This window comes from Barbus barbus (assembly GCF_936440315.1).
Source record: "Barbus barbus genome assembly, chromosome: 27".
In the NCBI taxonomy this organism is placed as follows: Eukaryota; Metazoa; Chordata; class Actinopteri; order Cypriniformes; family Cyprinidae; genus Barbus; species Barbus barbus.
Window position 1 is genome coordinate 12,339,023 of NC_136755.1, and position 26,676 is coordinate 12,365,698.

Below are 26,676 nucleotides of genomic sequence, written 5' to 3' on the forward strand. Positions count from 1 at the left end.
AATATTTTAAACATTGTACAGTAATGATAAGTTTAGAAATGTATTTAGAATGATTATTGATTATTTAGAAATGTATTTAGATATTTATTTGATTATTTAGACATTTAGAATGAGAATAATTAATTGAATTTTCAATTAAAAATCCTATTCCCACTTTTTATTAGGTGGCCTTAACTACTATGTACTTGCATCAGCAAGTAAGTACAATGTACTTATTGTGTTCATATTGTTTTGCAAAACACTTTTGCTATTGAGGTGGGATACAGGTAAGGTTATGGACAGGTTTGGTGGTATGGGTAGGTTTAAGGGTGGGTTACGGTGTAAGGGGGGTGTAAACAGTGTAATTATAAATGTAATTACAGAAATTAATTACAGATGTAATTACATGCAGGATTTTTTTTAAATAAGTGCATTGTATCAAATGATTAATTTAAATGTAAGTACATACAGTAGTAGTTAAGTCCATCTAATATTAAGTGAGACATTATGATAATAAGTATTTTGGCTAAAATGTGCTTATTTGTCATCAAAATATAACTCTACCAAATTTTTGTACATGTGTTTTGCAGTGTAGGTGTATTGCAGAGCTGTGTAAAAAGAGAAATCAAATATAAGGAATATCCTCATAAGATCCCCAGGGGGAGACAGAAGGGCAGGAGAGAGAGTGAACGGAGAAAAAAAAAGGTGGAGAGGGAAAAAGAAATTGTGAGACTCAGTACAGAATGATGGAAGAGACACAAGATCCTGTTCCCATACTGTCACTGCAAATCTTCATCTAAAGGCCAGACACTTTCTCCACCCCCCTCTCTCTGTCTCTCTCTCACTCTTTTTTTTTAAACAAATGTTTTGCCTCTCACTGTATTATTATTATTTTTTCTAGCAACACACACACAGACAGCTGGTTGTTTTGGGTGTTTTCACACCCCTCTCACCCCCTTATCCCGTGTTGCTCAGGGAAAGCCGCTGTGGATTGTGAGGTTAAACGAGGAGAGTGGTTGACATGTCCCAGAGTTCTTTGCTTCATTTCCAAATGTTCTCAGACTCCACTGGTCTGTTCTGTGCATAGCAGGCTTCACCTGTCTAACCCAGCCTAACTCTCTAACGCTCAAACTGTCAAAACTAGGGAACTCTTTGCAAATAGCAAGCCTACGTCAACACCTGGGATAAACTTGCATGCCAAAAATATCAAAATAAAAATATGTTTCCTTTCACACATGATTAAAAGCATAAATTATGGAAAAATATATATTTTTCAGCTGTTGCAAAGGTACTCTGCAATGCTGTTTCATTACAGTCATTTATAAAATACAATAAATAATATGCCTTGATAAGTCAGTAGTTGATGTACACTGAAAGAGAAATATATATTCATTATGAATATTCATTATATTAATATGTATATATACTGTACAGTATATAATTTTTTTTAATGTGCATTACCTAATTGTTGCATAAGCCAGTTGTTATATAGTGTTACTAATAATGATTATGCGTTTCTGTTTGTCTTGAGTGCCGTATACTTCTTGCAGCAAAGAGGACATTTCAGATGTCGACTTGTGCATTTTATATCCCGTCTACGTCTAATCCAACTGCAAACTGTGTGAATTATACATCTGCACATCTTCCCCCTGGGCTGTAGAGCTGCACAAAACCTGGGCTTGTTTGGACTCAAAATGCGGAGGCTCGTACGGACGGCCGTGCTATTTCAGTACTCATGTAGTGTGTAGGTTGTGTGTACGCTATCAGAAGCGTGAGAGAGAGAGACAGAGCAGGAGTATAGGACAACGTCACTGTTTTTGTGTATATGTGGTGTGTGTTTGAACATGTTGGCTGGATGGCCAGTGGGTTCAGTCAGAGGAGGTGAAATGTCTATGTCCCGCTGATATGAACCCTCAAGAGTTAATAGCACATACTTCCTGCTCCAAAACTCATGTATTAGACTTTATTTTAGTTACAGCTGTCTACTTTCTAAAGTATGTCATCTTAATACTTTAGTTAGATCACCTTCACATACAGATTAAAAGAGTGATTATGTAATCCAGTGAGGGACTGATATGTGGCTACAGTGTATCGTGCGTAGATCTTACGTAGTGAGCTCAGAGAGTGGAGCGTTTCCCTTGTCAGATGCTCATGTGAGAGACCGGCCTTGTTTTTTTTTTCCCCAAGCCTGTCAGTCTAACAGGTGTGGGATCACTAGTGTTTTTTTTGTGGGTGGTGGCCTGGTGCCCAATGTGGGGCGGGCATCACTCCACTTTCACTTAAGGCTTCCCTGTATTTATGTTGAAGCTCAGAGTAATGGAAGTTAAGTCTTGACAACCTGGAAGGACATTAAAAAATAACCTTGCTTGGAATAAAATGTACATATTATTATAGAACTATTTCAGTGTTTTTTTTTTTTTTTTTGGAGAATAACAGGCTTGTTGTTTGAAAGAGCAGTGTGAACATTATTCAGAGCTTCTCTTTTTGTGTTCCACGCAATATATAAAATCTTGCAGGTTTAAAATGATATGAGGGTGATTAAATTATGACAGAATTTTCTTTTTTTGAATGCAATCCCTTTTAGTTATTATGTCACATTCAGAAGTAATGCTAACATATTTTAACTTTCTCCAGGTATTGTTGTTCAAAACTACTGATAAGCAACAGAATAAATGTGAATCTGTAAACTGAGTGAGTTGACTTGAACTGAGTCTGACAGCGATGTAATCCGACAGTAATGTGTTGTGTGGCAACATATCATGACACCATATGTCGTATGAATCCTCTGATTAAATCCCTGATCCCTCGCTAGGCAGCAGGACTATAACACTGAGGGGTCAGTTTCCAAGGCCTGCTATCAGAATATTTCCAGAAACCAGGGCCGTTGTCTCCATGTGCCATGCACGTAACTTCTGAGGTTCCCACAAGCTGAGTCTCGGACAACGGCATGTGATAGTGGGCATTTAGTTTTGCATCACTCAGGAAGAGATCGGTATAGCAGGAAATGAGGAAGTGGTTCTATGAAATTTCTCCAGTGAGATGAGAGGATTCTGGGTATAATATCATGATGAAATTTGACCTGCTCTGGTATATACAAAGCCCTGTTCTCTCCAGATTTGGCTTCTGGTGTAATCAAGACTCAAGCGTCTCACTTCGTCAAATATTAATCTGAGCTGTTATATACAGTACGCTTGAGAGCTCTGTGTTTGGAGTGTATGGAACAGAGATATTAATCTAATTTGGAAGGTGACCCTGAGAAGGTGGCGGAAACACTTCAAAACAACCGCAAAACAGGACGAAGCAATTAGATACGCTAATTTTGCATTTGAGCCGTAGCTGTTTTCCTGCCTGCATAGCTTTGCAGTGTTTATTCAGCATAGCCTATGCCAGAAAAACAGCGCATGAACAATTAATCCATCAAAAAGTCAGTAGTCAAGCATATGTGTGCTGTAGACTGATACATGTTTGATGAAATAGGGAAGAGAGTCGCTGAAAGGCTCTGTGACCTACTTAAGTTGTTGATTTTCACGCATGCTTCTTGACATGCTTCAGAAACACAAAGAATGAGTTAGGGATTCAAGCAGCAGTCAGCCATTGTGGCTCCGAAGGGTGTTCCTGTGAAGATTTCTTACTAATCATCTCTCTTTCGTCTCACTGTCTTAACACCTGACATAGACTGCACAGAAGGTCTCGTATAATGAGGTGTTTCTATTTTCAAGCCAATTCTTTTTTTAACTTGCAAAGTTTGTTCATTCCAGGAGGTAGGAAATAGACCACATGGTCTCGCTGCACGCTACTGTACATTTCCTTATTCTGTCTCGTGTATTGTTCTTGAGTCGTAATCTGAATTTGTTGGAATAGTAAACTTACTTTTGTCACTCCAAATCCAGAGTTTCCTCTGTGGAACACAAAAGATAATATGACATTTGATAACAGACCAGGTTTTAAGTTATTTAGCCTACTGAAAAAACATTTCAGATCTCATTTATGTTTACACATTTACTGTACAACAAACTCAGCATGTTGCAACTAATTACAAGATATGTGATAACCTATTAAATGTTCCCTGTTTGCTTGATCCTTTATGTCATAGTTCTTGTTTCTTAGTTTCCTGTGTGGGTTTTGTAGTCCTTTTATAGTTTTATTTACGAATGGCTTCCTGTGATTGTATTGACTCTGTTTTTAATTGGTCTGGTTTTCTGTGATGCTAAGGAACTCAGAGATGACTAAGAGAGGATCCAAGTGCAGATGAAGTTTAATAAATAATAATATAGAAGATAAACAAGACACAAGAACCACAAAACACGGGAACAGAACTAAGTAACCTCAACAAAAATTATGGAAGGATAGGACCAGGAAATGAAAAGTCTAGAGCTTCAGCAAGTCTAAGAAGACACAAGATGCCTTTGGTGTCAAACATGAATTTTGAACATGTGGAAACACAGAAGTGATTTGAGAGCTAGTGGATGTTGACCTAAATTTTGGGCCATAAAACTGTTGTATGGCTTCAGATGACTCGGAATATAGTACCTATAGTGCTTTTATGGTGTCACAAAGAGCGGCGTGAACATTCTGAAAAACATCTTCTTTTGTGTTCCATCCAAGACAGAATGCCTTAAGCCTCGTTCAGACTGTCAGCCCAAATCTGATTTTTGTGCAAATCCGATTGAAATGCGATCATATTTAGATAGTCTGAACGGCAACGAACTACATGAAATCCGATTTGTGCAAATCCGTTTTGAGCTACATTCGTATGTGGTTTGGAATCCATTTCGCATTTCTGGAAATACGTTTCAGTCTGACCGGTCAGATCGGATTTAGAGTAGTTTTTCACGTCCTCACGCCACGTAAACCATAAACACATCAGACGTTTTTGCAGAAACAAGTTTGTGTCATTGCGAAGTGCAAGTCAAGCGGGAAAAAAACAATATACTGCTAGTATACGTAACTCTTTGCGTTTAGAGAGTAACGGAGACCAAAAAAAAAAAGCAAAAAAGTGGAGACGGCAGCACGGAATAAAGCCACACATTGAAGCTTCCTGCTTTTCTGCCGCTGCCTCTCAAGACGAAATATAGGCTAATACTACAGCGCAACCGCAAAGGTAAGACAACATCTGTATTGCAAACTGTATTGCTGTTACTGTTGTTTTTAGCGTAGGCATAACAACGCAGCGGCATTACCATAGAAACCAATGCACATTCAATAAAAACGAAAGAGCGCTTATGGACACACAAATCGGATATGAACAGTTGCGATATGCTGTGTGGACAGTCAGTTATTCAAATCAGATTCCATCCGGATATGCACAAAATCGGATTTGGGCTGACAGTCTGAACAAAGCTTTACATGTTTAGAATTACACAAGAAATGTTCCCAGAATGTTCATTTATGAGCGACCCTTTAAAAAAGAGATTGGGCAAATCTTTAAAACCATCTCGTTTTTTACAAAACTTTGGAAACAAGACTGTGACCTAAATGAACAGCTGACTGGCAGTGTAGGATAAGTAACATGTTAAAACTGACTAACCTTCCTTTTAATTTCTCTAAAGATTCAGGCTCCCTGCTCATTCCCTGTAGTCATGGCAACGCTGTGTCTGACATCAGCTCTTCAAATGAGTATTTTCCTCCTGCTCCTGCTGCAGCATTTGTATGGTCACTTGTTTGGTGTACAATGGCCTCAATTGTACAGACACCTTGATTAAATGCACCACCAAAAAGGGAGTAACCCCTACTGTTTGAATGGTTTCAAACATAAGAGGGTTTAATGCTTTCCTGTTTATCCATTTTGCTTTGCAGTTCAGCCTACGGTGCTTATGAGGTCAAATTCTTTTGCTTATTATTTCCTTTGAAGGGACAAATCAGTCTTTTCCTGCAAGTTTGTCAGCAACAGGCTACAATAAAGAGCAATTAACTTTCTTTGACCTATTGAGGAAAAAATGCCACAATGATTTTTTCTCCTTAAATTCGTTTAAAAGATTAGATATATTTTTTGTTAACTTCAAATTAGGCCCTATACTAGTGTTGCGCAAACATGCTTTTGTATAGAAACTAATTATGAAGGGTGCTGAGATGTTTTCTTTATGATAATGTCAATTAAGACAGCAAGTTCCTTGGTCTTCTGCAGTTCACACTTGATCTGGCTTGGTGTTTCATTTACGGTTAACATCTCATATTAGCAAGCCACCTGGTCCATGGATAAAGCTGTGCTCCTTTGCTAACCGATTGGTGATTGCCGAGGGTCATTGTTGGCTGTCTGTAAACACGCAGGTTAATGCATCTGTGTTCGTGGTGTCGGCTTTGTGCCACACAATCAGAGCTGGGCTGCAGAACTCAAAAGCTCTCCATTTGAAAAGGCACTCCAGCACTGCGCATCACAATGCTGCTGCATAATTCTCCTTCAGAACATCAGCAGGCTGCGCTTCATTTCCCTGCCCTCTGACTGAAGGCACGCCACCAGGAACACTTCTTACCATGAACACAGTGTGGAGGAGAAGCCATTTCCTTTCTCGTCTGTCATGGGTACACACAGTGTGGCTGCTGTCACGAAACATGAGTCTTTTTCACCAAAAATAGTGCATTGCATGCAACATTGCATTCCTGATGCAGGTTCATTGATACAGGATTGAGGCCAGCATCCGTCAATTTAGTTTTATTTTTCTTTTTGAGATGTTTATCAACTACAAAGATGAAATTAAAAATGATCATGATGATAATTAAACTATTTACAGCAGTAAACTTAACCACTTGCTAGTGGCTTATTTAGCTGTAACTGTAATATGCTACCAGAGCTGGGTAGATTACTTACATTTGTAATCTCTTACTGATTCCAAATTACATGACAAAAATCATAGTTAGTAGTGTAATCCATTGCACATTTTTTGTAATATAATCATACTACTTTCTGATTACTTTTAGATTACTTTTGACCTAACTTGTTTATCAGATTTATTTATATAACATAATCTTGTACCACACTGATATAATAATACAAAGATAAAGAAAATATATTCCATTTGTTATTATTAACAACATGAAATGCATTAAAAAATAACCATGCATCAATGTTTTCAAAACTGGGGTTTGTGATTTTAATTGAATTAATAAAAATAATAATAAGAAGAACAATTTATTGCTATTGTGTTTATAATATGTAATCATGTAATCAATAAAAAGTAACTGTAGTCTGATTACAGGTATTTTAAAATGTAAAATAATTTAATTAAAAGTCCTTAATGTTTGGAATCTGATTACGTAATCCAGATTACATGCAATTAGTTACTACCCTGCACTGTATCCTAAACAGTTACCTAAACAGTTACAGTTACAGTGCAGTATTTTATGTTGATATAATAATAATATAATATAATAATAATAAATGTTTATACACGTTCATAAAGAAATTCTACACATCATCAACTGAAGTTATTAAATTGTCTGTTAAAATTATATGCCATTTCAGACAGAGTAAAATGGGTTAAAATATATAAATATTATATGATAAAATACTGATTTAATTGACTTCAGTTTGCTCAACTGCAAAGCTCTGCATTTCCAAATAAAAATGATGCACTATAACTTGTTGGGAAAAATTCCCAGCTTGCTATGTAGTTACATTTAGTAAAGTTAGTAGCATCTGTACTTTTTAGTTAGTTTCTCCTTGGTTCTGGATGTCATTTTGCAAAAAATGTGTAGACATTTATTATATTATATTATATTTATGATATTATATTATATTACTTGTGTTACCGTGATTCAGTGAGTTAATTCAGTGACATATTCATCTTACCCAAAACAGTAACTTGTCATTTTGAATGATTCATTTGAAGAACCTGTTGGCCTGTTCACCTGATCTTGCTTTATCAATTTTTTTTTTGCCTGCAGTTTGTGAGAATCATTCAGTACAAAGATGTTTTCTTGCCAGTATTTTGCTGTACGCTGTCTCTTTATGTCATCACATTCAATTCAAACTCATTCAATTCAGGTACTGTAAATGTGATGCCTTTTGCTGTGGCATTGTGGGAAACACGGACCCATGCCTTTGCGTGTCACTCTGTCTTCAAATTGGTCATATGTCTGTGCCTTTACTGTGCTTTACATCTGAGGATTGTCATGAGGATTTTAACAGTATGAGTACAACAAGTGTCTAGACGTGGAGCGATCGTGCAGCTGATTAAATGGAGTTATGTTGGACAGAGGCAGGACATTGTTGTCACAAGACTCCAAATAATGTAAGTCTCAGAGCAGACTTTAATATGACCATGTCAGTCAGCCGTCCACCCTTTGCTCTGCTGCGTGTCCAAGAGCAGTCAGGTTGATGAATGGCTCCCATTACTCTGAGCATTATGGGCTGAAGCAGATGGGTGGGTATTTGGGCCTTGAGCGAAAGGAGTATTTTACCCCGACCATAGCAGTGAGATCTCTTGTCTCACAGAATGACCAGCACATGCTCCATAGTCGACATTTCCCCATCGGAAGCCGCAGCATCAAGTCCTGCTGGAGAAACAAGGCTCCATCAGACATCTCACTGATTTCATGCATGAGGATCCACTGTATGTATATCGTCGCTCGCAAAACATTTTTCTCTTCTCATTCGGGATGTTTAATGGCCTCAGCCATGGTACCAGGCGTAATGACAAATAAATGGAAGCGGAATGAGCGTTTAGGGTGAGGCTTGTGCTTGAAAATGGGATTTCTGTGCAGACAGGGAGTGGTAGTCTAAGTAATAACATGTCGCCAGCAGAGCCATGGATCAACGGCACGTTAGCTGTCAACAAGAAGCAGGAACTTACAAGTTCTGAGTTACACAGGGTCTCTGCAATGCATCTCTTTGTGGCAGCTGGGAAGATAATTCAGTTGTGATCACAACTCTTGGCACCTTCAGCCCTAAAAGTGCTCTGGAAATCGCCTTTGGTGGAAGGAATTAATGTATGAACGTACTGTGTTAATCATGGAGTTATCCACTGACTGAATTTCATTTTATCACGTTTGTTTAAATTACCACTTAAGAGGAAGAGATTTCCATCTGAAGGGCAGTTTTTCAGGCCATGGGACTGCTTTAGGAAAGCACTGCAAAGAAAGGGCTTTTGAGAAAGGGAACTAGATGGCGTTCCACTTAAAGGAACTCTAGAGGGCTGAACACAGGCTCGGAGCTGGCCCATGTTCATCCCTGACTACGTTCTGCCTTTTATCCCGTCCTGATGCTGTACCGAGTGCCACATCACCACAATTATCCAAAATGGCAGTAATTACCCCCGCCTCCCCTCCCTGTCTCTCCAGAGGAGACATCCTGGGGAGAATGGAGGACCTCAGGCCAAGAAATAATTAACTTGATAATGGCCTTCCTTTCCACAGCCATTCTTCTCGCTCTGTCTCTTTCCACATTTCCACCAATTACAAAGATATATTGTTTTAAACCTTCTTTGGAGCAGTATACTAATAGGTCTCCTTACTGTTTGTTTGTATGCAGTGTCGTTCATCTTCAGGTGGGAACCTTTGATAATCTCAGAGTCTGAAAATACCTTGATATCACAGTGATGCAATGTGCTTGATGCTTCGTTCTTGCTTAACAGAGCCTCGAGCACAGCTTCCTCTGGAGGTGATGGATTGGGGGAATTTTTAATGCGTTTTGTCATTTTTCATCCCTCAACCAAGCCGCTTTGTACCGAGGCCCCCTGACAACTGCAAACCACTAATAATGGCACCCAAAACAATATGGAGATGTTTAGTTTCCAGTCTTCTGGAAAAGATGGCAGTAATTCAACACTAGTCTTGGCATAGCCCCTTAAAGCACTACCACCAAAGTTCACGAGTGTGTCATATTCATGCTTAAACTGCTACTTTACATGTGCAGTGGTTGATTCACTTAGTAGTGCCAGGTTTTTGCCAAAGTGCAGAGAAAAAATCTGAATATATTTGAACTATTAAGGCAAAGTTAACCCTCTGGGGTCGACAAATGCAGATACGTGTTTTGTGGCATAATCTCCTGATAACGCCGAAAAGAACTTAGATTACACTTTCAGTTTTGATCGTACAGATAAGAGCAATACATCACTCGAATCTGTAAAGGGTCTACTTTTATTTCTATACACTCATAATAACAACAAAATGCTGTGCTTTTGTAGAATAACGAAAATAAACAGGATGCGTTCTCTGCCATCTCTCTCTCTGTCACCTCTCTTCACAGACACATAAATTGTTGTAAAATGTCAAATGGTGCAACTCCCCCAAAATGTAATGTATTAATTAATAATTCCTGATATATGTACAAAGGTCAAAATCCTTTTAAAACATCAGAATATTTATGAACTATTTATAAGGCAAAGTTAAAGTTGTAAAATGTCAAATGGTGCAACTCCCAAAAAATTTAATGTATTATTTATTAATTAATCATTCCTAACATATGTGTAAAAAAAATTTTACCTTCACTGATAGACATTTCAAAGGGTTTTTACAGCAACTTACTGGCAACAGTAGTTACTGTAATTAAGATTTACAGTAGCAAACTGTATTTGATTTACAGTTGCAAACTGTACTGTTTTACAGTAAATTACTGTAAAATAATACAATTCATCAGTATACTACTGTACTTCATTCATTTTAAAATAAATTACATTAGATTTGATCATTTTTTATATATAATTAATTTTATTTTTACTCTACTTAGGTACTACTAGCATTCAGTTAAAACAGACACAATAATTACAAAATATCAAATTTTTTATTTAAAACATTGCATGTATAACACTCAAAAATACAGTCTTCCAATGCTGGAACAGTGCATCTTCACCATTTCTCCTGTCTTAGGACGTTTTGCAGTGCATTATGTTGTATCCTCTGGATTTATCCTCACAAAAATACATAGCCATCTGCAAAACCCAGGTGCTGCTCCAAAACCATGGCCACCACCTTTACTCACCATCCACTTTGTTAGTGACAGAAATGTCTTCTCTGAAAATCAAGAAGTAGAAATGACACACTTTCAAAAGGCAAACCCCATATAAAATACACAAACCTCTCAAAATCATAGTTGTTCTCTTACCATGAATTATCAGTCTCAGGGTGGCTGTCCTGCTTATGCCTTTCTTGATGCTTCATTGCAGCTGCCTTTAAAACACAAATACAAAAAATGCTAATAAACTAAAAACTAATTCTAAAACTAGAAAGGCAGCTAGCCATAAAACTTGTTTAACCTAGCTGACATACAATTTTATTTTCTCAATAGGCTACTGCCCAACATTAACTACTAACACCTGAACAAAATTTCACATTAGTTAACTTAATGTTAATATTAAGTTAACTAATTGGTTAGTTAACTGTGGTTGTGTCGGTTGTGTTTAAATGTGCTCTATAAATAAACGTTGTTGTTGTTGTTGTAATATTAGATAAGCATTGCTAGTTAAAATCATTTTAATTTGGTAACTTAATTCAATAAGCTGACAAAAGTCGTTTGTAACGACAGCGCAGTTTACCATAGTAGACTTCAAGTTTTTTACCGCAATGTTGACAGGTAAATGTTTCTAGGTTAAACTGCTGTGCAAAATCTGACACAAACACAGACAAACATACACATATTTTTACCTTGCTTGCTGGTCTTGTAAGGTCTGTTGTAAGGTGCATCGTAAAACAGCGCAGATGTTCTCCGGAACTCTTCTACTCTCGCGGGTTCATCCCTGGGCAAAACCCACGACGCTGCCCTGCTGCTTCTGTGTCTTTCTCGGACGCGAGTAGCGCGGCGTGGCGCGGTGCGGCGTGATATGGAAAGACAATATAGAATCCCTTACATATACTATCTACAGTGGATGCGGACAGTAAAGTGATGCCCCGGTATATTTCTGACATACAGATGAAGGCCTACTCCAAACGCTCGCGCTGTTTCTGACATGAAGGACATATGGATTTTCTAATCATTACAAGCGATGCAACACGTCCAGTGACAGTTACTCCCAAGCTGTTGTGGCATTGTAGACACGGTGCAGGGCAAATTGTGTCAATCCAAATGTAAGAAATGAGGAAAATAAAACAACCTTAATAGAATAGTGCCAAAGAGGCCATTACAGCAAATACAGTAGTATACAGCAATTTAAAAAAATACAGTAAGTCTCTGTATGTGGGGTTTGACATCACAGAAAATTCCCATGATGCAAAGGGTATTACAGTTATTTCCTGTAAAGGGAATTTGCAGTATTATACTGGGAGATATACAGTAAATAACTGTAGAAATTACAGAAATGTCTAACATTGTTGAAAGGTATGTTTAATTAATTAATTTATTTGAAAATAATGTTTAAGATGTTTACAATCGATGTATTCAAGATGTAAGGAAATGTATTATTCATTTTTAACTAATGGTTACACCACACGATATCTTAAATAATTATTTCATTAATTATTAAATTTTTCCTGAAAATTGCATGAATTTATTAGTACAGTCAAAACCATATGAAACCAACATAAATACATGAGTACATCTGGCACTTGTTTGAAATTTTCCTTGGATGTTCTAATTTGTCATTGATCCGTTTTTCTGGATCATAGCTGTAGTCAGGGTGGAGAATGTGCATTTGCAGACAAACAAGACACCAAAAATGTTCAATGTTTGCAGGGCGAATAGCTTTGGTCTTGTTTTGTGTGCTTGGCATTAGTCAATCAATACACCCTCTCAGCTACTCCACCGTGTTACCGTACAAAACCAGAGTACTTGGTTCATTTTCATGCGACACAAAGGTGTGAACATCTCAAGCAAAAATTCCCACAGCAAGCATGGTGCTGGTTTACAGTCACAAATGTCCAAAAGCTCAAGCCACTTGTCTTGGGGTCTTAAAAATCGAGGTGGATTTATGCGTGTGAGTGGAGCTGGATGGATCCCTGAGCCCAGTGAAGGGGAACAAATGCACAGGGCTGCTTTTGCCCTCATACCTGTGTGCTGTAGATGCAATGAGAAATTCAGCCCTTGGCTTTTGGACAGGAACACCGTATGTGACCCTAATTGTCAGCGCTTTGATGTCCCTACTGTATTTGCTGCACCTAGACATAAGGTAATTTAGGACATTATTTTACGATAAACATCAAATTGCACAATATCTATGAGCAAAAAATCTGTAATAGCCTTATTTTGAAATTGCATCCATTTGAAACCATGTTTCCTGTTTTAGAAGTCTTTTAATGCCAGACATCTTGGCAGTAGTTTGATTTGGGTGATGACGCTGGTGGTGGGTGGGATAAGGCCGGTTCCTGCTTTTGAGGGAACATAACAACAGGCATCAGCATGAGTGCCGTGCTGATCTTTCCTGCTGTATGCTTTTAAACAATGAAATTGGACATAATGACAGCGTTGATTTGATTTCTCATGCTGAACTCTCAATATGCAATGCTGAGAGGTTGAAAAGGACATCCTTTTTCTTAAAGACAAACAGGAAGGGGAAACATTTTGGAGAGGCTTGGAGTTTTTGGGTAATCACTTTTAGCGCCAAGCATTTATAACCTTATATTGCGTAGTATTAAGTAAACATATTTGTTATAATTATCTTTGCTGTTTAGCCATGTACTTTAGGTCTTTTAACGTTTTATTTGCATAAATACATACATACATATATATATATATATATATATATATATATATATATATACACTCACCGGCCATTTTATTAGGTACACCTGTTCAATTGCTTGGTAACACAAATTGCTAATCAGCCAATCACATGGCAGCAACTTAATGCATTTAGGCATCTAGATGTGGTGAAGACGACTTGCTGAAGTTCAAACCGAGCATCAGAATGGGGAAGAAAGGGGATTTAAGTGACTTTGAACGTGGAATGGTTGTTGGTGCCAGACGGGCTGGTCTGAGTATTTCAAAAACTGCTGATCTACTGGGATTTTCACCCACAACCATCTCTAGGGTTTACAGAGAATGGTCCAAAAAAGAGAAAATATCCAGTGAGCTGCAGTTGTGTGGACGAAAATGCCTTGTTGATGTCAGAGGTCAGAGGAGAATGGGCAGACTGGTTAGGGATGAAAGAAAGGCAACAGTAGTCAAATAACCACTCCTTACAACCAAGGTATGCAGAATACCATCTCTGAATGCACAACACGTCGAACCCTGAAGCAGATGGGCTACAGCAGCAGAAGACCACACCAGGTGCCACTCCTGTCAGTTAAGAACAGGAAACGGAGGCTACAATTCACTCAGGCTCACCAAAATTGGACAATAGAAGATTGAAAAACCGTTGGCTGGTCTGATGAATCCTGATTGCTGCTGCGACATTCAGATGTTAGGGTTAGAATTTGGAGTAAAGAACATGAAAGCATTGGTACACTTTGGGCCCCTTAGTATCAATTGAGCATCGTTTAAACGCCACAGCCTACCTGAGTATTGTTGCTGACGTGGAACGGGAGATTCGCATCAATGTGCAGTCGACAAATCTGCAGCAACTGCGTGATGCTATCATGTCAATATGGACCAAAATCTCTGAGGAATGTTTCCAACACCTTGTTGAATCTATCCCACGAAGAATCAAGGCATGTCATGAGTCCGGGCCCTGCAGTTCTGCCTTTCTCCACCAGAGGTCACCATCTCCCTTCCTCCCGGACTTCATTCCCCTAACTCCACTCAGCTGCCACATTACACACACCTGTCACATTATTGCACCTGTTCCCCATTGCCACAGACTATATAGTCTTCCTTCTCTCACCACTCGGCCTGGTTGCATTAATTGTTATTTCATGTGTATGTTTGGTAAAGATAGTTGTTTTGTTTTTTGTGCCATGTTGGCCTTTTTGTTTCATTAAAAAAGCACCTTACCTGCATTTGGACCCTGACCTCGTCTTTTCCACGCCACTCCTCTTAGCGTTCCGTGACAAGGCAGTTCTGAAGGCAAAGGGGGTCCAACCCGGTACTAGCAAGGTGTACCAAAAAAAGTGGCCAGTGAGTGTGTGTGTGTGTGTATATATATTAGGGGTGGCATCTTACACAGATACGGTTCGGTACGTGCCTCGGTTCGGGGGTTATGGTTCGATACGTTTTCGGTACAACAGGAAAACAACAACAAATCTACTATCGGTTTCTTTTAATTTATTTTGAACAGAGAGTAGTACAGTAGTAATACTAAATATTATATTACATTTTAGAAATATAATCTGCAGTACATATATACATACAAGGAATAAATTATTGAAATATATTTGATTTAGTTAACAGATAAACAAGGGGAAAAACAGTGCGACGTAACATAACCTATATATGCTGAGTTTCAGTAAATTTTTGTGACAGGCTTAATTTGTTCACAGAAAGGAAACTGAAATGTCAGAAAGCAACATCCTGTTTGTTTTCTATATTTTATTAATCCACAGTGTTTTGTTTTGATTGTGAGTGTACAGAAATAAAAGCAGACCTTTGTACAGTGATGCATTAAGACGATAAGTGTTTAAAGTTGATTCTGCTGGTATAAGGAAACAGTTTAAGTGATCGCGCCGGAGTAAGTACGTACGTACTTACGTACGTGTACGCACGCACGCACACACACACACAAAAGCCTTTAAAGTATGTATACTCCTTTGTCAGTCTATGTGACATATATCTATATGACGCATTCAGAATCAGCACAAGGTTACTGTCTAGGGGGCTTTGTTTTCAACTCATGGCATTCGCTGTTCTTCTGCTGGAGGTTATCAAACAGCGTTGCATTACTGCAGGCGCCCCCTTCTGGATTGGGGGTAAATTGCCTGTATTCGTTGTAAGGCCTCATGCACTGAACCGAGATGTCCGTACCGTGACAGTTCGGTACGAATACATGTATCGTGCCACCCCTGATATATAGAGAGAGTGAGAGAGACAGAATATGTGTTAACAAGTGAGTAGTTTAATATACAGCAAATGTGCGCCCACCAATCACGTTTTAAGAAGAAATAAAACATTTTATGAAGCAATAAATGCCATTTATTGTTCATTCTGCTAGTTTTATTAGCTATCATTTACATACATATGTAAATCATTCACTTAACACAAAATACAATGTTTATGACAATCACCTTTTCACATCAGCTTTACATCCCAAGTAAAATGGTCATATATAAAGCTAACCATCTATCTCAAATTGTGTCAAATGTCCTTAAAATGTGGAATACAAATGTGATCATTTCTCCTTCAGCAGCGCCCTCACAACAAGACTCATTTGTGCTGTAGGCTAAATGTTAACCTATGAATGTCATGTTCATTCCAGGAATTGGTTTTATTAACATTAGAAAAGCTAACAACAGAAAGAATGCTCAAATTGAACTACATAACCTCAGAGGGTTTCAGATAAGTATTCAGTGACCACTGATTAGAAAACAGGCCAATGAAAGACCCTTACCAGGTAGAATCTGCAGAGGGAGAAAGGGTTAGTGATTGAAGAAGGAAAATCGAATATGGGGTGTCATTGATGTGCAGGCTACTGAATGAAAGGTGACAAAATGTTTAAAAAAAAAATTATTATTCTTTCAGTTGTATGTGCATGCACCTTTGGTCATTTTGTGTGTCATTAAGCCTTTTTATAAAGAGCAGACTCTTAAGAGACATGCTCCTCATTTGCTCTCTCTCTCTCTCTCTCTCTCTCTCTCTCCCAGTACTGAAGTCTTCAGGTTGCATACTTGGGTGAAGTAATTTGCCATTGACTGGCGACAGGTGCAGCTGCTGCCGTTGCCACTGTTAACAAGCCGTTTCATCTTGGTTAGCTTGCCGTGATTATCCCTTGTTGTTGCCACAATACCACGGGTGGCCATTTTATGATGCTGAAGATGTCAGAGGAAATAGTTTCATTAATAATCCTTAGCCTTCTGTCCTTTCCGAGTCATTTGCTTCTGCAATTGCAAATTTATGTGTCCTCTTCTATTTTATTTTCCATCAGATACATGCAGATTAATGAGCAAATCAAGCTAGTGAAAGATCTGACTAAAACATGTTTGTTTACAGTTTTGTTCATAGAGATGCGGTTAAAGACGTAATATGTAAATTCTACCAGTTGTCCTAATTACTAATGCTTCCATAAAAAAACAGTTTGTTATAGTTCAGTATTTCCTGAGGGAACTGGTTCCTTCTAGAAGGATATATTTGGTGTATTCAATAAACATTATCTGAATCTACACATAATCAGTGCTTCAGAGCTTGAGATTTGGCTTAAATGTTTTCTCCTCATCTACTGGAGGTCTAGTCCGGTCACAGGAGAGATAGAGTGTCAAAAGCAGTAAGTCTTGTGGTCACTGTGCTGGGCTGACTTACCATGCTAATGGCTTGACTGACAGGACTTTGGGTCTCAGTCCTATAAACACAGACTTGCCCTCTGCCATACTCTCATTGAGCAGCTGGCCCTAGAGGATTGTTTGATTCTGGGTCCAAAATTGACCTAGACAGTTAAAGAAATGTTCTAAGTTCAGTCTGCAGCATTTGTGTAATACACAGTAAACTTCACAAAATATTTTTTTTACAGAGGCACTTGAAAAGTAAATGGGACAAAGCAGGTAACAGATAATGTACAGTTACTCTGTCATTTTTGTAATGTAATCCTAGCCAAGGTGTTTTGGTTCTGAACACAAAGCAGAGTTGGACGGTATAGCTAAATATTAAGATGTTTATTTAATGATAATGATAATTACAGCTGACTGTACATTTTCCTAGCTTCAGACTTTTTTACACCGAAGGAAATGAAATTTAGAAACTTTAGATTTTGAGATGGACAAGTACATTTTGATCAGTTCACTTGTAGAGACTGATGAGACAGAACCTGAGCACAACTGAGTCAGAAACACAAGCTTCCCAAAGGAGTGCTAGTGCTGTTATCGTTAATTACAACTATTAAAAATCATTCATGATATTCAAAATAAAGCTCAAATAAAATGAAATGTTAATATTAGAAGAAAAACTCAGACTTCAAAAACATGAAAGGTTGAACCTTGAAACTTAACTTAAAAGTTTAAGTTGAAATATTCAAATTACTGAAACTGAAATAAAAATAAAGTAATGCTAAATTTATAATATAATATAAAATATAATATAATATATAAAATGTTCACACTTTAGCTTGAGGACCAATTCCCACTATTAACTAACTACTCAATAAACTTATCCTAATTTGCTGTTTACTAATAGTTAGTAGTTGTTAGGTTTAGGTATATGATAGGATTAAGAGATCCAAAATATGGTCATGCTGAATAAGGCATGCTTGATAAGTACTAATAAACAGACAAAATGCTAATATGTATGCTTATAAGCAACTAGGTAATAGTGAGAGTTGGTCTGTAAACTGAAGTGTTACCTAAAAACTAATAAAAATGACAAAAGTACATATCAAAAGTAACAAGACTAAAACTTGGAATAAAATTAAAATGTTAACTGAAAACTTTAAAAAAATAAAAGCTAATTCAAAATATTAAAAAATATGGTCACACTTTTAAGGTCAAATTCTCGCTATTAACAAATCATTAACTATGACTTTTGCCTCAATAAACAACTAATTTGCTGCTTATTAATAGTTAGTAAGGTAGTTGTTAAGTTTAGGTATTGGGTAGGATTAGGGATGTAGAATATGGTCATATAGAATATGTGCTTTTTAAGCACTAATAAACAGCTAGTAATATGCATGCTAATAAGCAACTAGTTAATAGTGAGAACTGGTCCCTATATTAAAGTGTTACCAAAAATACTGATAGTAAACAATACTAAAATAACTCTAATCAGTGTTATTTTATCCAGTGTATTCGACTGCTGAAATCTGCTGAATGATTTTTGTGATGATCAACATTGCAGGTATGCCATTATATTATGCTGTTGAAACCCAGGATATTCCTTACATACATCAGTGACTATAAATCCAATGTCATTATGTTGTTAATAATGTTTTAGTGTAATTTCTTAAGTTCAATGTGTGTGTTCTTTAACAAGTTTAGTGAAGATATATATTCGGATTAGTAGCATTATGATTGTAGCAGCAATCCGTGCAATATCTATCAATGCCGGCCTTGCTTTCTCCTTCATTTAGCGTTCAGTGTGAGGAGTGCGTTGACAACATGGCCAAAGCCTGCTCTGTAGATCGTGGATGTGTGCCTTATAAGGCAAACGACCACGTTGTGATGGTGCCTTGATTTCAGTGCATAATGTGTTTCAGTCAAATGAGCACCACAATTTCATGGTCAATTACCTCACATTTCGTTCAACGTGAATGTTCAGGAATGGAATTTGTAGCTAGAGCTTCATTACTGACTGAGTGATCATGGGTACGGTTGAAGACAACGGTCTTGGTCAGTAGGTTGAAATAAAGCTTAAATTGACTGTTGATGATGCGTCTAGTTAAATGTTGTCGCAGTGATTCATTTACACAGTTGTTCTTTAATTGGTCGAGGCACTTATCCGTCCGTCAGTTATTACAGCATATTTCACTCTGAAAACTTTCATTTGGAAATCTGCTGTAATGTCGGGATTTAACTAGCATCTTGTTGGAGAAGAGACCATTTTTTTGTTAAACAAGAAGAAAAGGCTGTTTTGCACTCAGTGTTTTGGTGGTTACTGATGACCAGAATGAACTGAATATGGAGGAAATATGCAAATGAGATCTTTTAAAAGCCTGCTGTTTTATTCAGAATTATGAACAGCATCACTTCAATCGACTCGCCCTGCAGTGCCTCATCTCATATTCCTGCTCTTCATACGACACAGTCTTTTTTTAACACTTCTATTTCTGACGCTGAAGCTCACTGGCTAGTGAGCACTACCAAGTATGATTGAGTGTCAGAAATACAGATGTACTGCTTGTGTAAGAACGTCTGTTGTATCATCATTGGTTGTGGGCCAAAAATAGCCTTCACATAAATGCTCAAAGGCATACTGGAAACAGAAGCATCTTGCTCGTTCAACCCGATTGGTCACGTGACACCTACGATTTTTGAACGGCAAATTTGGAGCACAACTTTAGGCTTTGATTAAGTTGCATAACTATTTTAGACAAAAAAGAAAAAGTGTTTGTCTAAAATCTCTAAATTTGGCCAGTCTAATTGAGTTGCAAATCTTTGAGTTATTTTCTGTGGAACAAAAATGTTTTCATCAAATCATCATCATATCAAAGCAGTTCATTTCCAGCTGTCAGATGATATTTTGCTTAGTTTATTAAACGTAACTGAGCATAGTAAGATAATATGTTAATAATCTGTCAATGTGTATCTATATTTATACTTTATGTACTTATTTAAGCATAAATAGATCTAATTATGTATGTTCATCTTTATAATACACATATATATACATATATACATATACATATATATGTATAGAATAATTTATATATAATAATATATAGTAATTATAAATATATAATTATATACATATATTAGGGATGTAACGGTATTATCAATATCGTGATATCGCGATAGCAAAACTGCCTCGATATTATCATGGTCATATGATGATATAAAACGATAGGTCTTCCGGGGAAAAAGTGTAGTTTTAAAATATATTTGAACTTCTTATTCTAACATAAAAGATCTTTAAAGTTCAAATTCAAATTCAAATTCAAATTCAAATTTTATTTGTCACATACATATACATACGTAGTACGACATGTAGTGAAATGTATTGTACGACTGTCCAACAAATTGTCCAACAAAATTAAGAAAAACCTCAAGTTTACAAAAATACAAATAGAAAAAGTACAGTAAACATATATACAAAAAAAAAAAAAAACAAAGTTGTGTTTTTGGCCATTATACTTTGGCACAGTATCCTTCATCAAGTGCGCATTTCAAAGCAAAGTGAACACATTGTTGATGCGATCAGTTCGTTATCCGGTGTTTTCTGTGCCTCAGAACGGCTCCGTTCATAGTGAATGATTGCAGTGAACTTGCTTATTTCACGTGCTGTGAGTTTAGCGCGCGTTTGGGAACGCAACAGCCACCAGTTAGGTTTTGTTTTTTGCGGCAGATGATTACAGAATTTCACTAGATTTGTAGTGAGACGCGTTTTTGTGGGTATGTTTTCACTGAAGCTGGAGTTTTCCTTCAAAATAAAAGCTCTACTGCCATTTCCATCAAAAGGAAAATTTAAAAGTGCTGTATGAATTGTTGACAGCTAGCGGTTTAAATCCAGTCCAAATTCAAAATATCGCTTTCAAGTGTAGAAATTAGGAAAGAAGTATTGTAATTTCTCTACTGTAGTGTAAAACAAAAATAATATACCTATGAAATATTCATTTTCGTTTATTTTACAGTGCAATTGTTTTACAATATATCGTCCCCTTGGAAATATAAGGTTATATCTGAAATTTTTGTCAAAATTGAGTTATTCACATATTCTTTTTCTGTGACTACCTATTTACATTATGTGATAGATTTTTTAATGTTGTGTACATTTTGGGACTTTTTATTTAAAAAACATAAAGGTTCTTTTCTACACAGTCAAATAGAATGCAAAAATTTTGAAGCTCAATATCTCAAAACTACTCGTAATGCAGAAAGAACCTTATAATTCCAAGGGGACGATATGGCTATTACTGTCATTGTTGTTGTTATTATTATTAATATATTCTAATTTGTTTGGCTTGCTAAAACACCAGTGTGAATGTAATTTAGACTGAGACAGTATATCACAAATAAAAAGAGGGTTGAGTCCCTTTTAAAGTTCAGGTACAAGTCAATTCATTGACTTAAGTTTTCTTAGTTAAGAACATGGATTGGAGCTCTTAATTTTGACTCTCAAAGTGCATTAGATAGAATAATTTAAATTCAAAATGTACAACATTTTTATTTTTTTTTAATTCTTTATTTGCTTCTTTTTTTTTTTCCAAGGTCGCAATAAATATTGTATCGTGGACTTCATACAGTGATATTATCGTATCGTGAGATTTTAATATTGCTACATCCCTGACATATACAATATTTTTCTATTTTATAGATTATGATACCCCTAACTGAAATGTTTTTCTGAGTTTTGATTTATTTATTTTTAATAATAATAACAATAAAGTTTTGCTATATTGATATTGCTATATTAAATCTTAAAACTAAATGTCAAGTCTGCTTTATTGTCAATTCTTCCACATGTACGGCACATACAGACAGAGAATTGAAATTGCGTTACTCTCAGACCCTTGGTGCATACAGTTTACTTACTTACTTACTTTACTTTTGTCATTTAGCAGACGCTTTTGTCCAAAGCGACTTACAAATAAGAAAAAGTAACTAAAACTAAAAAGTTACAACTCTATAAATACTATCTACCCACATATTTAAGAAAATAAAGAAATTAAATAAAATTAGCACATGCATATAACAACAACATTTCAATAATAAACATATCAATGAAAAAATTAAATAAAAAGCTACTACTATCCCTTGCCGGTGTCCCTGCCCGGTGGAGTCGCACGGTAGAGTCGATGGTCTTTACACTCTTTACTTTTTTACTTTTGTCATTTAGCAGACGCTTTTGTCCAAAGCGACTTACAAATAAGAAAAAGTAACTAAAACTAAAAAGTTACAACTCTATAAATACTATCTACCCACATATTTAAGAAAATAAAGAAATTATATAGTTTAGGGCTGTATACCTTGGAGAACCTGGCGATACGATACATACCTCGATACACAGGTCACGATTCGATACGTACCTCGATACAGAGCTGTCTCGATACGATTTGATACAATGTGACACGATTCGATACGATTCAATAAAAATACATGGGCCAGAGCCAATTAGTTAATGCTGAACACATTTACTCAACAAACAGAACTCTTGCATTTTTCTTCAATTTAATGAAGACAAAAGTGCATTATAACAAAGTGCATTTTGCTTAAATATTTGCAACTTTAAGTGCTCTGATTAATTGTACACAAATTGTATTAATCTGGAAATTACCACAAGTCAACATTTAACTTTCCAAGGGTACAGTCTGAGCTCACACAAGCACAAAATCTTCTTCTTATATTCTTAAATTCTTATTAAATCTTCTTATAATTCTTTTTTGTGACACCATGTACTGCCATAACATATTTCAGTATGAAATCACTTAAAGGTGCCATAGAATGCATTGATACAGTATTTTAAATTGTTCTCTGATATCTACACAGAAGGTATGTGGCTTAGGTAAGGGCAAAAAATCTCCAGAAACGATTTTACATGTCCATTTACAACCCTAGGATTTCTCCCTAGAATGAAACGGTCTGTTATTGGCTTATTTGGCAGGGTCATGAATAATAATGAGCTCTGCTCTGATTGGCTGTTTCACAGTACAGCTCATCAGCAAGAAGGAAGCACAGGGAGGAAAATATATATTTAAATACTTTCTCTCGCAGTTATATCGTTGGGTAATTATACTGTATATAAAACGCGGGCATCAGGGAGCCGTTATTAATATGCGAGGCATTGAAACTGCTTTTGAACGATCCATCGATCGCGTTATAGTTTCACTTTCAAGAGACGCGATCACACAAACTATGTTTACATTATGGAGCAACAGTACTTACCACACATTTCACAAGATCAGATGCTTGTCAGTGGTGCTCAGGATCTGTAAGTCATTCGCCATCATCCTCATCTCTCCTTACTGAGAGTGAAATCTTATGTACTGTAACAGGCTACCGCTAGCAAGGAGCTAACCATGTCCCTTTAGTGGCTCGCGTTATTTGCTTTCTGTGCCTTTCTGAATACAGACACCAACCCATCCCTGCACTTCACACCCCCTGCACGGCCTGGAACATAACATTTATTTTGTTATTTTCGCTGTTGTCCGCGCTTGTTTATTTACAATACCTGCAGAGCTTCTGATGGTTCGGCCGGCTTAGAACAAGGGCGGGTTTATGCAAATGTTGGGGGCGTAGTGATCCCGACTGTTGCGTCACAGTCGGTGTTATGTTCTGATTCGCCTGTTTTTCAGTGGTCTTTTTTAATCACGAGATTTACATATGAAGGATAAAACTATGGTGTTTGAGGCTCACTGTATGTCATTTCCATGTACAGAACTGTTATTATTTAAATATGCCAGGGTAAAGACAGTTTTTCATTCTATGGCACCTTTAAATGCTACTTCTTGCTTTAACATTTTCCATTAGTTTTTTTGAAACTCGCGGGCGCCGCTGCGCCCCCTAATGGCTGGGCGGAGTATCGATACTAAGGGCTAGAATATCGATACTGTATCTTTTTTTATTATATCGGTATGTATCTAAGAATCGATATTTTGAGCACACCCCTAATACAGTTAACATTAAACACTGACAGTAGACGTTCAAATACAGATAAGTACAGTTTAAACACATGTACATACAACTATATGTAACCGGTTCTACTCCACCCACTCCAAGCGGGATTCGAACCGCGGTCTCCGGCACGAGAAGCGGGTGCTCTAACGAGGAGGCTAAAGGCTACGGCCTCTAGCATCAGTCGCCAGAGCGCCTCTTGTTGAGATCAGGGGAGTGAGGTTTACATGCACCAGCACTTACTTGCCTACGTCTGTTACATATACAGATATACAAATGAGGACATTGTAGAAAAATAAAGAAAGAGATAGATAAAGTGGCATAAGGCACATGGCAGATAGAGTGCAAACCAGTTAAATAAAACAACACTGCAGATATATGTGTAGTGCAAGAAGAGCTTATCAGGCTGTTAAAGTGACAGGAGAACAGTCTTTTTATCAGACTATCCGAAGAGGTAGTTTGCAGTCAATGCTGGATGAGGTAGTGCTCAGTCCAATACTGCACAAGTGACAGTTGCTGGTCACAGTTTTTAAGCGGGTGGGGGTGGAAGGGTCCTGGGGATGTGGGGAGCTGGGGGGGGGGGGGGGGGGTCGTAGTATCATCAGTGTTCAGTGTTGCATGGGGTAAAAGAGGGGGGGGGGGGGCAAGGACGGGAGGGAGTTCAGCTTCCTGACAGCCTGATGTATGAAGCTGTCCTTCAGTCTGCTGGTCCTCGCCTGGAGACTCTGCAGTCTCCTCCCTGATGGCAGCAGACTGAAGAAGCTGTGTGTCGGGTGGGTGGGATCGCCTGCAATGCGGAGGGCTTTGCGGGTGAGACGGGTGCTGTAGATGTCCTGGAGGGAGGGGAGAGAGACACCAACGATCTTCTCAGCTGCTCTCACTATGCGTTGAAGTGATTTGCGGCAGGATGCGTTGCAAGCGCCATACCACACAGTGATGCAGCTAGTTAGGATGCTCTCGATGGTGTCTCTGTAGAAGGTGCACATGATGGGGGCCGGGGCTCTGGCTCTTCTAAGTTTGCGGAGGAAGTAGAGACGCTGCTGTGCTTTCTTGGCCAGTGCTACAGTGTTGTTAGTCCAGGAGAGGTCTTCTGTGATGTGCACACCCAGGGACTTGGTGCTGCTCACTCTCTCCACAGTCGCACCGTTGATGGTCAGAGGGGCATGCTGAGTGTGTACTCTCCTGAAGACAACCACAATCTCCTTCGTCTTCTCCACATTCAGAGAGAGATTGTTGTCACTGCACCACCCGGCCAGGCGGCTCACCTTGCTCCTGTAGTTTGTCTCATCTCTGTTGCTGATGAGACCCACCACAGTCGTGTCATCCGCAAACTTAATGAAGAGGTTGGAGTTGTGTGATGGTGTGCAGTCGTGGGTCAGCAGAGTAAAGAGGAGGGGGCTCAGCACACATCCTTGGGGGGCCCCAGTGTTCAGTGTGATGGTGCTGGATGTGTTAATGCCGACCCGTACTGCCTGAGGTCTCCCGGTCAGGAAGTCCAACAGCCAGTTGCACAGAGAGGTGTTGAGCCCCAGCTGGACCAGTTTGTGAGTGAGCTGTTGAGGGATGATTGTGTTGAATGCTGAACTGAAGTCTATGAACAGCATCCTGACATATGAGTATTTTTTGTCCAGATGTGTGAGGGGTTCTTTGGTTCAAACAAGACAAGAAGGCACTTTAGCAAGCGAGGTCAAAAGGCAAGAGGAAATTCTTGACCAGGTCACTGTGTGCAGTGTTGAGACATTTCTGGTTACGATCAGGAGGATTGAGTCAGGTCAAGCCGACTGCGTTTAATTGACCTTCGGAAGTGTTTACCAGGGACTGAAATATCATTACCAACATCAGAAAATCAAAGATAAAATAGTTAGAGGCTCACATCACAATCAATAGCCCTGCTACATCTTTTCTTTTCTTCAGCACTTCTACAGAGCCAAGATCGTTGCCATAGTGATGTGAAATGGGGGCATAGTGCCGCAGCAGTCGGCCTCTCCTGTACATCAGACATGTTTTCACATTCAGAAATTCGAGGTCCATGTTTTTTTTTTCCCATTTCGCTTTTCCTTTACACCATATTATGAAAGAAACATGCTCTGGGTTTTTGGTTGTGCAATATGGTTGTACAAATCATGAAAAAGCTCTCAAGGTTTCTAAGTGAATGAATCGAGAGCAAGTACACCTGCTGGAGTCTTTATGAATGACATTACCATTCTATGTATATTTATAGACTTTTCTGACTTAATTTTTCTCCCTTTTTCTCTCTTCAGTGTGACAACGCAAAGGGATTGCGGGCCTTCTTTGATGCAATCTGCTACGGTCCGAAACATTTGATGATCTTTGGGGGAGTATGTCCGTCAGTGACTTCGATCATTGCTGAATCGTTGGAGGGTTGGAACCTCGTGCAGGTTTGTGCCACAGCCAGTATCTGCTTTATAAAACCTGCAATTATTATTAAAAATTATCTATTTGCATAATCATTAACAATTCTGTTTTGCCCTC

General features: G+C 37.9%; 1 protein-coding gene across 1 annotated transcript in view; it reads left to right on the plus strand.

The window, feature by feature from the left end:
• The window catches only part of LOC306847228 (gamma-aminobutyric acid type B receptor subunit 2-like), a gene marked incomplete at both ends in the record, with an annotated part of 228,733 nt that overhangs the window by 37,648 nt on the left and 164,409 nt on the right, over positions 1 to 26,676 (plus strand). The window contains one exon of the mRNA XM_079381059.1: positions 26,445 to 26,582. Within this exon, the coding sequence (XP_079237185.1) occupies positions 26,445 to 26,582 (138 nt within the window). The remainder of the gene's footprint in view (positions 1 to 26,444; positions 26,583 to 26,676) is intronic.